This window comes from Hippichthys cyanospilos, chromosome 14, assembly GCF_059441005.1.
Source record: "Hippichthys cyanospilos isolate Australia breed blue-spotted pipefish chromosome 14, RoL_Hcya_1.0, whole genome shotgun sequence".
Taxonomy (NCBI): domain Eukaryota; kingdom Metazoa; phylum Chordata; class Actinopteri; order Syngnathiformes; family Syngnathidae; genus Hippichthys; species Hippichthys cyanospilos.
In genome coordinates this window covers 8,165,423-8,180,763 of record NC_142382.1, presented here as the reverse complement: position 1 = coordinate 8,180,763, position 15,341 = coordinate 8,165,423, and the positions used below count along the sequence as shown (strand labels likewise).

At 39.0% G+C, this 15,341-nt stretch overlaps 3 protein-coding genes across 8 annotated transcripts in view; all 3 read right to left on the bottom strand.

Annotated features, from left to right (window-relative positions):
• Positions 1 to 5,314, bottom strand: part of slc8a3 (solute carrier family 8 member 3) — a 50,403-nt gene extending 45,089 nt beyond the window's left edge. The window contains exons 1-3 of one of the 2 annotated variants that reach the window (XM_088433750.1): positions 5,240 to 5,314; positions 4,489 to 5,147; positions 34 to 118 (exon numbers count right to left, since the gene is read on the bottom strand). The gene's annotated coding sequence lies outside the window, so the exon portion shown is untranslated. Of the gene's footprint in view, positions 1 to 33; positions 1,749 to 4,488; positions 5,148 to 5,239 lie in introns of those variants that run through there. The other variant, XM_088433751.1, reaches the window with a different exon arrangement.
• Positions 5,315 to 8,908: 3,594 nt separating this feature from the next.
• cox16 (cytochrome c oxidase assembly factor COX16) lies at positions 8,909 to 11,734 on the bottom strand. The gene is made up of 4 exons (XM_088433755.1): positions 11,401 to 11,734; positions 10,869 to 10,946; positions 10,468 to 10,536; positions 8,909 to 9,919 (listed from the first exon to the last, which is right to left on the bottom strand). Exons 1-4 carry the CDS (start codon positions 11,458 to 11,460, stop codon positions 9,806 to 9,808), a joined length of 321 nt encoding a protein of 106 aa, XP_088289881.1. The 5' UTR covers positions 11,461 to 11,734; the 3' UTR covers positions 8,909 to 9,805.
• A 428-nt stretch (positions 11,735 to 12,162) lies between these two features.
• The window catches only part of actn1 (actinin, alpha 1), a 35,247-nt gene continuing 32,068 nt past the window's right edge, over positions 12,163 to 15,341 (bottom strand). For 2 of the 5 annotated variants that reach the window (XM_088432843.1, XM_088432844.1), the window contains exons 16-22: positions 15,093 to 15,227; positions 14,832 to 15,011; positions 14,518 to 14,664; positions 13,889 to 13,969; positions 13,678 to 13,743; positions 12,751 to 12,909; positions 12,163 to 12,604 (exon numbers count right to left, since the gene is read on the bottom strand). In XM_088432843.1, coding sequence (XP_088288969.1) covers positions 12,446 to 12,604; positions 12,751 to 12,909; positions 13,678 to 13,743; positions 13,889 to 13,969; positions 14,518 to 14,664; positions 14,832 to 15,011; positions 15,093 to 15,227 — 927 coding nt within the window. In that variant the 3' untranslated portion in view covers positions 12,163 to 12,445. The remainder of the gene's footprint in view (positions 12,605 to 12,750; positions 12,910 to 13,677; positions 13,744 to 13,888; positions 13,970 to 14,517; positions 14,665 to 14,831; positions 15,012 to 15,092; positions 15,228 to 15,341) is intronic. The other 3 variants (XM_088432847.1, XM_088432846.1, XM_088432845.1) reach the window with 2 other exon arrangements.

Genomic DNA, 15,341 nt, shown 5'->3' with positions numbered 1-15,341 from the left:
CCTGCGGACTCGTTTGTAATCACGGGTGTTTACTTTGGCTTTTGGATGTGCAGACCAATTACGTCGATTGGAGCCTGATTGTCTTCAATTCTCATGAGAAGAGGGGGATGGAAAGAAACTGGAAAAAAAAAAAAAACACAAACATGCAGGTTGGGCAGCAAACCGGCTTGCTCAGCAGGCGCTGCCGCGGCCCGACTAAGCGGCAAAATGTCGCATTTGCCCCCCTTAAAAAGGCAAAGAAAACATCAAAGTGACAAAAAAAGATGACGGAGATGTCTTGGGCCATGGTAACCGCAACCCGCTATATCTTAACGCATGTCCACCGCCTGGACGGGATGTGAGCTGACAACCCGCTTAGCGCTAACCGCTGAGGTCATGCGGAAGCGGGCTCCATCTGGTCAGCGGGCTAACGTCGCACACGCCACGGCTCTTTTGCAACGATCCCATAATATTCTGCCGGATCTCCTTTGCTCATTTGTACAAACGTTTCATACCTTGGAGACAAACGAAAAAAAATCAAGACTGGAGGTTATTGTTAGGTTAGGTTACGTTAGATTAGGTTAGGTAAGGTAAAGTAAGGTTTTTATTCCTGTTTTTTATTCATTATTGTAGTTAGTGAGATTCATTTGTGGTTTGAATAATTTGTGGATTGACTAGCGACTTGTGGGAATTTTTTAAGGCTAGTTAGTTAGCTAGCTAGCTAGCTAGCTAGCCTGCCCCCAAAAAACGATTTCGATCACGTCTTGTTGTAGTAGCTAGCTAGCTAGCTGGGATGACAAAGGTTTTTTTCCGAGATAGGGATTACAATCACTAATTGTAGATTAGGTGGTTAGCTTTAGAAAGAAAAAACAAAAACAAAACAATGACAGTGTGAAATCAAAATTAAATTTTGACCCGGAATGCGATTTTTATTTCTTCTGCCAAGCGTTTAGACTGCGTATCTTGACAAAGATGCCGAATTTGTTGTTAACACTTTCAATCAAAGAAGAGCGTGAGTTTTCATTATCGTGTTTTTAGTTATGCTAACATTAGCATTGCAGCAAAGGCTTTGAAGAAAAACGACTCCGATCACATCTTTTTGTAGTCTTCCACGTCCTCAAGATTTACAACATTGATTTAACAAAAAACAAAAAATAGACACGCCCACCCCTTATTTGTCAATTAAGTGCATTAAGAGCTATACATTAAAGCCACCTGCATTAAAGCCACCTTCCAAACGATGTATTTTTTTTTAGATTATTGATTTACTCAATGGCTGTGCTTAAGTCGTATGTGTGCGTTTTGACCTCCAAATGAGCAGCAACATTACAACAATTTGCATACTTAATGAATCTCTATTTAGCCCCATTGGGACAATCAGCTACGGTGTAACCAAAATTTTTCTTTCTGCTGCTGTGACCCGAAGGCCTCCATCATCATTAAAGAGGATTTGCACTTTCACGATAAGACTTTTTTTGGAAACAAAGAATATTACAAGAAATTGTTCTATAGTCCAAAACTTGATGAATGATGGAATCTGGAAAAAAAAAATTCTCGAATGGATTCCAAGTCACACACCATGGTGTTTTTGTTTTGTGCTTTTTTTCTATTTCGTTACCTTTTTTTTTGTTGCTTTCTATATGAACTTGAATAAAGTCTATTCCCATGATTGATTACTTTAATCTTCTCCGAGAAGAAATATTTTATAAAAATAATTACGACTTCTTACATTTTTATTACTTTGTCTTGGAATTCAGATGAACACACCATTTAATCACTTCTTGTTCTATGAAGCAGCTTTTACATAACTTAACATATCTTTTTTGGTGTCCCCCCCCCCCCCCCCCCTTTTCTTATTGCCGATTTTGCATTTATTTAAATACTCAACTTTGCATCTGAACTCGCATGAACTCAATTAATGCAATGTTTATGCATTGTTTGATTACTCTTGCTCCACAAAGCAAACATGGTAACACGTGCATTTTTTTTTCTTTTCAAAATGTTTTGCTGCTTTTTTTTTGCCAACTTTGCAACAAAATGGATATTTAACTACATCTTCCCACCTTGGTGAAAAAAAGTATTACCTTGAACTTTGATTTTTTTTTTTACATTTATTTTAATTTGCACTTGAGCGTATACAACCTCCATGAATGCTGCATTTGACGACTCTAGGAATGCGTCATTTGACTTTTTCTAGCCCCGGACCGTTGCATTAAAGATTTCTGTCTTGGAACTGCACATTTTTTGCTTCACGGTGGAACTGGCATAAAAATGTAATTAACGTGACACTTCATTCCTGCTCTGTGAGCTAAACGTTACATGACAATATTCAACTTGATTGCTCCAGAGAGTAATTACTTGCATTAATTGGTGTTAAACATTGACGACGAGCAATCAGTCACTGTGCTGACTTATCACTTGTGTTTATATGCGGGGGGCTCTTGTGCATATATGCGAGTTATTAAGCGACATGATTTATTCATGCACTCCTAGATATTTTATCCCTGTCAGAGTCAAACTCTGCTCAGCGAGCCAATGGCGTGGCTCATTTTAAGTAAGGCTTACAGGGATTCTCTTAAATTGCATTTTACTGGGAACCAAAATATTAGGCACGCCTACGCCTTCCATTCACTGTGGAAAGGCGCTGCCTTTTGGATATTTCTGTGCAGCACTACATCGAATAATATGAATAACTGAAATCATGCCTTTTTGAGTGTATAGATGAAAATAATGAGAAACTGGGACAAACTGGGTAAGCGTCATGCCAACTATAGAGAAGAAAATGGAATTTACATGAAAAAGGATGCAGTCTGCTCAAACAGTCCAATTAAGTTAATATCATGCAAATGCTGTATATACCAGATGCTAATGGAAATGGAATGTAGCCTACAGCATAATGGTTAACAACGTGCGCGCATCAGTTTCTTGAATTGATGGCGCAAACTGTCAAGCGCTAGCTACGTTGCTATGCTAACACACACTTCCAGATGAATGGGTTACAGTTTTTACTTGCTTTGAGGAAACTGACTGTGGAACAGAAAACGGAACCCACTGTGATAAAGACTTGATCGAACAAGTATACATTTGAATTAATTTTAGCAAGCGTCCAACTGGCTAACTGCTAACAATTAGCATAGAAGTGAACAAGGCAACATCAAAATACTTTGGCCCTTCCGCAAATAGTGAAAATCTGGTTCATACTGTAACTATATATATATATATATATATATATATATATATATATATATATATATATATATATATATATATATATATATATATATATATATATATATATATATATATATATATATATATATATATATATATATATATATATATAAAGAGAGCGAGAGCTAGATAGGTATGTATTTGTGTACTTAAAATGTTGCCAGAATACTTTATACAGGTTGTCACCATGGCAACAGCTTGGGAGTAAGAGAAGAAAACAATCTAATGCATGGGTTAGTGTGACGATAACCATAGAACAGGACATGGACCTACCATTTTCTGTTTTGGTGAGAAATTTGATCAAATGTCCACTATGCAGGGAAATTAACTTCACCCAACTGGTAAACTGTAAACTGTCTGCATTCCTTCGGCCTTTGCTCATGCTAGGATAGCTAGCAATACATTTTGAAATAGACGATTATTATAAAAATATTCTGGGGGCAGAACATAATGCTATGCATAAGGGATGTCCCAATACAACTTTTTCACTTTTGATACCAACATTGCATCTAAGACTACGGTCCGATACCAACATTGATCCAATACGGTATCAGCAGAAGTGATTTTCTTTTGTATGAAATGTCTGAAGAAACTTATCAAGTGATATTATTCAGAAAACGAAGAATAGTTAGTAACAGTAGTTCGAAATTATAAGTCATTTATTGGATAGAAGAGCAGGAGCGGAGTTTATGATCTGAAACTATTATATATCGGCCCAATATTTGATATCAATATCGGAGAGGACAACCATACTATGTGTGCATGTGGAACGAGCAGCATGTAAGGGTTAAAATAGTTTGGCTATGGATTCCATGATTTCCTAATGGGTTGTCTTAAAATACGTGACATGTTCAGTAGTATTGAGGTGTACAAACAGGGGTCACATTCATATTGTGGGTGACATGACAGTCTTATTCTATTTTGGGGAATTGTCTATGTGTGTGTGTGTGGGGGGGGGGGCTTCTTTAAAGGGGGGGGGGGTTATTTGAGCTGCACACTCAGCAGCGCTTCAGCTGTTGCTGATTAATCATCATCTGCTATACCTGAAGTGGAGGGGCAGGAGAGGGCAAGGGGGGGGGTATCCCCTATGAACCCCCACCCTTTCCCCCGTCAATTTAAAGGAGACATATGTAACATTGTGCACGTTACGTCTTACTACAAGATCAATGGCGCGCCCATTAGAGCCTGAGGCACGCATGCGAGAGTGTTAATTGATCCATCTGTCACACATGATTCCATAAACGTGCATTGTAGGGATTATTATGGGGTGTCACTTACCTGGGTAGCTCGTGTCGAAGCTGCACCACCTCCTCCCCTCCCAAAATAAATAAATAAATAAATAAAATCGCGGATACCCGCCCCCCTCTCCCCAGCCCCTCAAGCCGGCTCGGTTCCCCCGGCGAGAGGCGTCTTGGCTGGGATCCGGCCGGAGGGGCTTGCCTTGGTGCCCGTGGCGGCGGCGCTGGTAATGGTGGTGGTGATGTCCTGCTACCCCCAGAAGCTCCGCACGTCTGGCGGGACTGAGCGGAGCTGTCAGTGAGGAGGGAGGAAGAAGAGGAGGGGTGAGGAAGAAGGGAAGGAGGGAAGGAAAGAGGGAGCGAGGGTGAGTATTTTAAGGTCCTCGCCGGTGATGGATGCTCGCAGCGGCTCGCGCTCGGCCGCCGAGCCGTGAATCAGCGCTCTCCGGCGGGGAAGGCGCGCGCACGACGTTCCTCCTCCTCCTCCTCCACGTTCAGTGACGCTGTCCCGCATCGCTCCGTGACCGCCTCCTCATCTTCATCTCTTTCATTTTTTTTTTTTTTTTTTTTTGCAAGGCGGGGGGGATTAATAATATTGAGATTATTTTGGGTGGTTCGGCATCCAATCGTTGCGTCCGCTCCTTCCCGCGCGCGCGCGACTGACTACGTCATCGTGCTCATCAGCTGTGAGGAGAAAACCTGCAGCGATGACAGCGTGCGGGAGGTGGTCAAATTATTAGGTACACCTGCACTTCCGAATCTCACTAAAATGAGGAAGTTTACATGCTTACGTGCGTTACTTCTGATTTAGTTGATGGAAACACGTGACCGCAACATATTCTGCCCGGTTTTGGTTATTTTGCCCAGATTTGGAGAGTCGCTGTTTATGTAGAGGAGGAGGCGGAGGCATTCAGTGACTCACTGCAAAAGAGAACCAAAATACAATTGCAAAAAATCAAACAAACCTACTGCCTTATTACAAAAATGAACCACAATGTGTCATTATGATATATATATATATATATATATGATCTCAATTTATGGAGAATTAATATTGCTATATTCCTGTTTTTTTTTAATTGTCTACCTTATGATTTGCTCGATTATGGAATGTAGTTTGCTCAGGGAAGTGAACAAAATTTCATTGTGTGGTATTACTATGCATCTGGCAACAAAACTCTTGAACTCTTGTTAATCAATTTTGATTTTTTCTTGTGCTAAAAACTCGAGGTCAAATTCTCATATGAATTTTTGAACTCCATAGTTCCTGTTGAGGAAGAAAAAAAAAAAATCCCCCCCTGCTGCAGAAAACAAACACATAGTCCTTATCCTGGTTTGTGGGCTTCAGCACCACAGTAAGTTTAGTACTGCGGCAAACTGGCGTGAGTAAAGTGGCGAACGTGTTATCACGTGAGACTTTCACAGAACATTTTATGTGAAATCAAACGAGGTTTGATACAAGCAGTCCATCTAAAATGCAAAAAAAAAGTGTAACCATGTATTATGTCATTTTAAAGACAATTAAGTGTATGATGAAGAATATATGGATGGCTAACTTTTGTCAGAGCCCGTCTCATAAACGTACACAGAATAAAAAGCAAAGGAACTGACTGACTTTGAAAACTGCCCGATGAAAAGGGCAAAGACACCTATTGATTTTAAAAGCCGTCCTATCAAATACGCCATTGAATTTCAACGGTAGCAGACCAAAATTAAGTCGCAGATGAATCTCTGTGGCTTTCTTGTCCCCTAGTTCATTTTGCCTCGCACCTTCAAAACTTTCAGGGATTGTTGCTGGGAGTCAGAGCATGTAAAATGAACATTGTCCTCGCCTTTCATTAATACTCCTGTTTAATTAATACTAAGGCTGCAAGCTCTTTACAGTTCATTAAATGAGATCAATAATGAATGTTAGTCAAGCCACAGTGCAGTATGAAACACTCTCATGCTTCAACTTTCTATTTCAGTCACTAAGACTAACAAGAAAAAGCTAACCTTTCCGATTTTCCAATTTTTTGAGTTGAAATGGTGTTTTTACCAAATGTGAAACAGAAATCGGATCATTTTCTTTTCATTTGAAAGCAAAAACAATGACCTGTTTGGTTTAAACCAATAATTCAGATCCCCAAAACAACCTAGCAAAAAACTGTTAGCAACAAATGAATCTGGCGGTCCAACTTGGTGGGACATTCTAAAGTTTAGCTTCTGAATACCTGAAAAACTATCAAATATATAGTTTCGATTTTTAAAGTAAAATAAAGCTTATATTTCAAAAATGTTAAATGGGTTTGTTCTATTTTTACGAGTATTTCCCACCCACCTAAAAATATTCCTGCAAAAACATCTTTTTAAATACATGTGGAGATTTTTAAGCCCAAAAAAAGGAAAAACTATAAATTCTATACACCTTGGAAGATCTTTTTTTTTGTAAACGCATTTGAAAGTTCTGATGTTATTTCTATGGAAATTGACGAGGACCACATTTCTAGTTTAACTACAGGATCAATGAATTTTCATTTATTATTATTTTTCCTAGAAGTGAATTTTCTTGTGCAAACCACAACAACAAAAAAGTGACAATTTTTCATCTCACTCGTCTGCTTTCTTTTTTGAAAGGTTTTGTCCAAAATTTGCGAGTTTTTGTACTAAAAAAAAATCCAATATGATTGAAAAAAAAAAAGCCTCATAACCAATGTCATGACCATGGACATCATCACTATCATCTCTGTGATGGAGCGTGGCTCGGCTTCCTCTTCAGCCACCCCCACAGCGCGGAGTTGTGGGCGTGGCAGCCACGTTTGCGTCCGGCGCATCATGTGCGGAGTTGAAGCTGAAAGCGCCGCGGGGGGCATTTGTTCCGCGTGGACTCCCCCTCAGCTGCCAAACGTCAGACTATTTTTAGATGCTGGCGGAGAAAGTGCGTGAGAAGGGAAGCGGAGCCATGAAACTGGAGCTGTGTCCTTTTTCCTTCTCAATACAAAAATAACTGAAGAGTCCTAATTACAGGTGTGATGATTAATTGACAACTATTCAACTATCAAATTGAATGGATACATTCTTTTGACCTTGTTTGGATTTATTCTCCAATATCTGTAGCTCTAAAAGAAAGGAGACTAGTTATATTTAATTAATTAAAAAAAACAAACGTGCAAACATTTGCATTACACAAACTGAGATGAATATTTGTGCAGATTTTTCAGATGTTACAAACCACTAATGATTGTAATTAATGGTTGGTTGTGTTTTCTTCACGTCAACTTGAAATAACGGATAAAGGGATAGATTTTTTTTTTAAATTAATCGTCAAAGTAATAAATTAAAAGAGATATTAACCCCTGCAGGACATTGTGACCCAACTCGGGCTTTTTAATGTTTTTCAAAGGAAAAGCATACAAAAAAAATACTCTAGGAGGCTAAAATTTTGCATGGATTGTCAAACATGACAACTTACAATATGCAATGCTGCCGTCCGTTCTAAAGGCTTGCAAACGTGAGATCGAGAGCTGCACCCTATAGGTGTCAAATTTAGCCCATGTCGGGCTCATTTACTGCCATTCAAAGTTGGAAATATTGTCAATTTTTGACATATTGAAAACCTGATGTTTAATCATGCATATTCCCCTATTTTTGCATCAATCCTTTCAATGGCAACTCGAGAATGGGGCGCAATCAAAATTGTTGTGTTGACACCCCAAAACCATCGAGTGGCGCTCGCAGCCAACTTATGACATTTGCAAGCCTTTCAATGACTTCAATGATTGGCTTAGCCTAGACTACCAACATGCAAGTCTTCAAGTTATACCCCCATAATCATGACATAATAAATATTCCTATTTCAATTTCATAAATATAAATAAATATATATATATATATATATATATATATATATATATATATATATATATATATATATATATATATATATATATATATATATATATATATATATATATATATATATATATATATATATATATATAGTTACGTTTGCTGTTATCACATTTTTACAATTGTTGTACATAAAGGGGGCATAGGTGTGTGTCCTTCTCCAAAAAAGGAAAAAAAACAATTATTATGACCCTTACAAAGTCAGCCCAAGTTGGGTAATAATAAGGTCAGGCTCCTGAAAAATCCCTGGACCGGCACCCTGGGGTTAAATTGTCAGGTCCCAGGTTAAAGATAATATTTTATGCAAATTAAGCAAGTAAGTGAATGTAACTTTTATTGAGAAGTAAAACAGTTAAAATTTGATGTGGTGCCTATCCCAACTCAGTATGGGCCAATTGCAGGATTTATTTGAGGTACAAGGCAGCAATTGCTTATATGTCAGACATCTCAGCAGAAAATGTTGTATTTGTCAGCCTATGTTGTTGTTGCACCCAATATTTCAATTTTTCCATTAAATTGTGAACTACGGCACATTTTTTTTGTGTATATGATAGACATAAATGAACAGCAAAGAGCATATAGAGAACTTTTATTTTGGTAGACATGAGAAAGGTACAGAAAAACCATGAGAGCAAAATCCTGCCACCTACAGGCAGATATGATAAATAAATTAATAAGTGAGTTTCTAATATACATTATATTCAGTAGTACCTTGACTTAAGGTTTAACAGTGCTTCTAGTTACTATCCTGATTCAAAATTGAGTTCTCAGCAAAAATTTGACTTCCAATTGAGCGTCAAGCAAACAAGAAAGAAAACAAAAACGAGTGGTGATCAATGACTTGAAAGCATGAAATCACTATTAGCAATAACTATTAGCAAGCAAAACAAAAACAAAAAAATGAAGCTCATATTCCATAAAAGTGAAAAATATGTAGGGCTTTTCTGGTAAGAAATTTTGTAGGCTTATTTTGATATTAGGCAGAATTCAATTCCAATAACGGAAGTCATCCGGAAAATATATATAAAAAATGTATATTGGATTAAACTCATTCTATTGTATTAAAAAAATTGCAAATGCTTTTTGATAGAAGAACGAGTAAGGAGGTATTTTTCCAATTAAAAATGTGAAATTGAAGAAAGTGGGATGGAACGCATTAGTTGCAATACAATTCTGTTCAATAAACTTTATTTGATATACAATATAAAAGTCATTTGAGTTGCACAAACGAAAATTTTAAGTCAGGGTACCACTACATCGACTAGTGTGTTGAGATACGAGTGACTCGCTTCATGAGTTCATTTATTTATTTTTTTTAGACAAATGAGCCATCACATGTTTTTGCTTTCCTCAAATAAAAAGAGGTTTTAAGCTATTTATTGTATATTTTATAGTGGACATCATTTATTATTACTTACATCCATTAAACTCATATCGGAAAGCTCCACCGTGTAAATAAGGATTGTTCCCTAGCTTTCAGGGGTCCTCTTCATGCGCTGTTGCTCCTGGTACTCACGGGAGTCCTCCCAGGGCCGGGGGCCACGAATGTTCCTCCACTCGTCCAAATTGGCATCCTTCATCTTCTGCTCCGAGTAAACAAAATGGCGGCGGTGGAGGATGGGAAGCAAATGTTTCAGTCCACGCCAGCTTGGATGCCATAGTTTAAGAGCGTCCGAACTCTTGCGTAATTACATTAGTAATTACCAAAATGTAGTGTGTGCTCCCTCTGGTGGCATGCAAAAGAATCACTGCCTGGATACGGTTTACTTATATTTAACTTTTTAGAACTACGTATTAGCAATGAACCTCACAAAGACGTATTATTATGGCTTTAAAGAGTTCAGACATTCAATACCAGCTACTTATTGACGGTATTTTTTCATTAAAGATTCGTGTAAAGAAGTGTCTGAAAATAATTGGCATTGAATGAGATCATGTTGAAGAACAGTTGATTTTTAAACTTTTAATTGCGGAATTATATTAAAATTCATGCTCAATACATTTTGAATGAATTATTAAACCTTTTCCCTAGATGTAAACAAACTGAATCCATATTTCCATATCTCCGTAATGAGCAGAAGAAAATTTTTGGAGCCAAATAATAATGTTTTTCTTTGTTTTATCCCCTCACCTCATACTCTTGCTCCAAAATGACAGACTGCCTTTCCAGGTTCACTTTGGCTTCGAGTGAAGGATCCAACTGAGACCACACAATAAAATCACAGTAAATATTAAAGGACACGTCACATTCGTGTTGCTTACAATGATGAGATGGCTGCTTACACTTCAATAGACTCTTTGGGAAAAAAATCCCCTGACTTTGTTGAACATTAAGGACTGCTAACCTGTTGTATTTTAATGTTGGTGATGATGGCGGCACCTGAATGGATTTTTTTTATTTATTTATAGTTAAAGTAGAAAACATTTGAGAACCACTGCCTTAAAAAATACGTGGAAGACGCGGTGTTGTTTTTAAAGATCATCTTTTGAACGCATGAACACATCACTGTAGTTGAGGAAACATTGACACACCTTCCGCCTGATTTTCTGGGCGTCGTAGCGGATCTGCGTGAACTCCCGCAGGCCAAAGGAACCGCCGACGATCAGCAGCTGAAACCACACATTCACATCACCTTATACTTGTTTTTTCTTTTTTTAACCACATCATGCTGGTGAATGATTTACTACATTAACTAATAAGTGAATGGAGAATTGCACACACTATCTATCATAGCCATATAACTCCGATTTGTTGGGATTTACTGTAAACCGTATGAGCTTCTCAATATTCTTTCAATTATACTGATTTGTGCTCAACAAATCGTCGTCTTTAATTTTAGTTGTCATGCACTAACATTAATTGGATTCAACATCCCCAGTTGATATATAGATGTTCTGATGTATTAGACGTTAATGTTAATGTGTTAGTTAATTTCTGGTGTAAAATGTTACAGTACGTTGTTATTTAAATGTTTTAAGAAACTATATTTCACTCGTATTACTTCACAACCTTGCTTACTTCTTACCACAAAAAGATGCAAATAAACAAACTGTGCATACTTACGAGCATTGGCACTCCGTATCTGACAGTCTTGTTTTTCTGTAATACTTTTAAGTTAAACATGGCTCTTTTTTTAACTTCTTACGCTATTATACTTCCATTTTCGTAAATCCCAAACAAGCAGGCTACAGAGCTGTGCTGCACTTCCGGTTTTGGTTCTATCTACTAAAACGTCCGGAGAGCTACATGCAACGTGACCAGTTCAGACGTTATTTCTTAAAAAAAATAAAAAATAAAAAAGAGTAATAAATAGATGTTAACTTTTATGTATTCATATTTCTCCAATACAGTAAAAGTAAGTGGGGGTGAAGTCTAATGTACCCGGGTCATCCAACATCGAAGCTTTTCCTGGTTTGGTCCGGTCCGTTAAAAAGCTCGGAAGAAAACAATTGTAGCAAAGTACCTTTCCGCCATACTGCATCTTTTAAATGATGGTATTTGGTGATACTTTTGAATGAGGAAATGATTTGTTATAAACTATACAGTAAGTATTGACTCTGGTGGTAGTGAACTCAATATGCATCCCTTTCAATATTAAGTTATTATTTACGCTACAGTACATCGTGGTGTCATTGGTATGATATATATACAATAATTAACAAGTCATTTTAAAGCCTTGGAAAAATTGAAGGTCAAAGTACATACTCATCATAGCGACTTGTGCTATTTTCACTGTGTAAACATTAAAACAGACAATGTGTTTAATGACTAGGAATACATATGTATGAAGATGTTAACATAAAAAAAATCAGAATAAACAGACCATGAAAGCAAGTTTTCTTTATTACAATTTCCATTTCTCACTCTCAACCAGGTGAAGAAAAATACCTTTTTTTGTTCAGTATCATAAAATATGTTAACTTTATTCCTTTATCAATGAGGACAACAACAAGAAAATAAAAACATAACATGTTTTTCTCTGTGTAAACTGCTTGGCATGGAGGCGGGGAGCAAAGGAACACGCAACTTGTGAGAAGAAAAAAAAAAGATAAGGCCAGAGACGTACAAAATAAGCGGGCAGGTAAAGGGCAGGGAAGGCAGAAAGAGTTCAAAGGTCGCTCTCGCCGTAGAGGGCAGTGGAGAAAGACATGTAGTCGAGGGCCCCGGGTACGCCGTCGGGGCCCGTGTACGGAGCCATGCGGGCTATGCAGTACTCCGCCTGGTCGGGAGGCAGCTCCCTTCGCAACTCGTCCGCCAAGATGTAGTTCTGTTGATGACCAAGTTGCATTTGCATTACAATTTAAGGAACATGAAAAAGACTGAAATGTATAGAATACACGTGATCTTTGTCTCTTTTATATTTATATTTTATTGCATAAATAATAATTGTATGGGTATTGTTAACTGACATACCTTGTCTCCTGCCAGGACCTTGAAGGAGGCCATAACCTGGTCAGCCGTGTCAGTGTCGGCAGTCTCCCGCGACATGAAGTCGATAAAGGCCTGGAAGGTGACCACGCTCATGCGATTGGGGTCCACAATGCTCATGATGCGGGCAAACTCACTCTCGCCCTAAAATCCACATGCAAACATTCGCAAACACATAGATAATTACACAGATACAATTGTTATGGCTGCAGAATCATCATCTTAGCTCCTGAATATTTAGCTAGTTAGCTCGTGAAAAAAGTATGTTAGCTTGTTCTGTACAGCAGATATAGTTACAGTTATTTAGCTCATCAAATAATTACCTATTTTAGGTACTTTTTTTCACTATATAGACTGCTAAATAGCTAACTTGCTGGGTAGCTCGCTAGTTAGCTTCTCTGATAGCTTGTTATTCCACCTAATTAGCACATTTTTTAAGTATCTAGTTACGTAATTATTCAATTAAAAAACATTCAGGCTATGAGATTATTACCTAGCTAGCTACTTAAAAAATTATCAAGTTAATTCACAAGTTAATTAGAAATCTTATCGGTGTGATAAGAAGCTGCATCTTTGATTAAGCATGTTTTCTTTCTATCTATCGATCGATCGATCGATCTATCTATTTTTGATTTACGATTTTTTTTTCTTCATGTTGTGCGATGTCAGGCAGGCGACTAACAGTAGCTTGGAGCCCAACCAGTCGACCCCGATCGACACAACGGACACCCCTTTAGCTGGTTACACAGTTAGCTAGTTATCTAGGTAGCTCTGTGGTGGTAATTGTTTAGTTTTCTAGTTTGCGCGTGTAACCTTTGTTGAGTTATTTAGTTGCCAACCCATAACATACGTGTTACCTGCTTACGCGGTTTCTCATACCAAGCAAAAAAATACAAATAAAAAAAACGTTACCAGGTTGTAACCGACGGAGATAAGGCAGGATTTGAAGTCATCGACATCCATCACTCCCGTTCTCTTCTATAAAAGGGTGGAGCGACGGACGGGAAGGAAAAAAAAGAGAGAAGAAGAGGGAAACAAAGGGAAACCATCGGAAGAGAAGGACGAAGGGAGGAAAAGCAGGGAGGAAAGGGGGAAAAAAAGGTGAGATAAGTTAAAGGAGTACCTGTGCATCATTGGCGATATCGAAGCCCAGGCTGATCAGGCAGGCCTTGAACTCCTCAGGCCCCAGTTTGCCAGAGTGGTCCTGACGTGTGTGGTGATAGTGAGGGGAGTGACGGGCATCGGTGCCATGCAGCGACACATAACAGCCACATGACGGGACGGGGGTGATGGCATTCGAACAACGGCGCGGAAGGTGATTGAAGGTGAGGTGCAGGTGATACGTGCATGCATTGTGGGTAAGGGAGTGGAGGCATGTGTTTGCGTGGGAGTGGGGTGATGGCAGGAAGGCATGCAAAAGACACAGAGAACAGAGAAGACATATTGCATGTTGGTTAGCATCTACAGGGTCAACACGCATTTGCACGCATACTGTACATGCAGAAATGCAAACACACGCGCACATACAAGTATTTAAATGTAAAAACACAGATTTTTCTTGGCCGGGGCATTCTCAGGCATTAAGGTGCAGTGTGTAAGGCAAGCTCTGAGACCATGTGGTGATCCATTAACACATATAAATCAACTAACAATAGTCAGAGGTTGACTGGCTAGCACGTGGTTAGCCGTGACACAAAATATTTTGGTTCGGCTGCTCGCACTTGCTAAGAACACACTAGAATTGCCACTGACCCTGTCAAAGTGGTTGAAGGAGGCCCTGAACTCATTGAGCTGCTCCTGGCTGATTCCTTTGGCGTCCCGCGTCAGGATCTGGTTCTCGATCTCGTTGATGGTGCGGGCTATGGTGGTCAGAAGTTGCTCCCAACCTACGCGAATGTGCTGAACACATTATATAGATAGAAACACACGTTACCTCAGATTGTCGCTTGGGTTTTGCTTTCCTAATGTCTCCACTCTTATGATCTCGCTCCTAATGTGTCGTTTCCACTGATCCCACCCCTAATTTCGTTCAGTATCAACGCTAGCGTTAGCCGCTTAGTGGCTACCTCCATAGTATAGTTGGTATGCTTGTTGTCAAAGATGAGCGCAGCCTGGATGAGCTGGTGGTCCCCTTCCAACTGCTCAATCTTGGGCATGTAGTTGACGATACTCTTCTCATACTGCCGCAAGTGTGCCAACTGGTCCTCCAGTGTACCGTGCAGCTCCATTGAGATGTAGCCGATTTCCTGCGCTCCACATACACAGGAGTAAAAATATTAAAAGAGGAAGATGAGGTTATTTTGTAGCAGGCCGGCCTTCAGACCGACCTCCATCTTGGTCTGGATCCAAGGCCCGATGACGTTAGCCTGGCTGGCGAACTGTCGACGCAGGCGCTCGTTGTTCTGCTGCCGGGCGTGTTCCTCGATCAGGGCCTGGTCACGCTGAGGAACCAGCTGTCGTACCTGCGAGGACATGTCATTAACATGTCATTATGCTGTGCTGGAGATTATTCACTAAGTGGCATAGAATTAAAAAAAAATTCTGGCTACTAAGCACTTCAATATAACTACTAGTGC

What these genes read in the sequence shown, in the direction of transcription:
- cox16 (XM_088433755.1), bottom strand. Translation starts at nt 11,460, where the DNA reads ATGTTTAACTTAAAAGTATTACAGAAAAACAAGACTGTCAGATACGGA. An exon ending in CCCAGAAAATCAGGCGGAAG is followed by an intron (nt 10,537 to 10,868) that starts GTGTGTCAATGT and finishes GTGTGGTCTCAG; the next exon opens with TTGGATCCTTCACTCGAAGC. An exon ending in TTTTGGAGCAAGAGTATGAG is followed by an intron (nt 9,920 to 10,467) that starts GTGAGGGGATAA and finishes TACTCGGAGCAG; the next exon opens with AAGATGAAGGATGCCAATTT.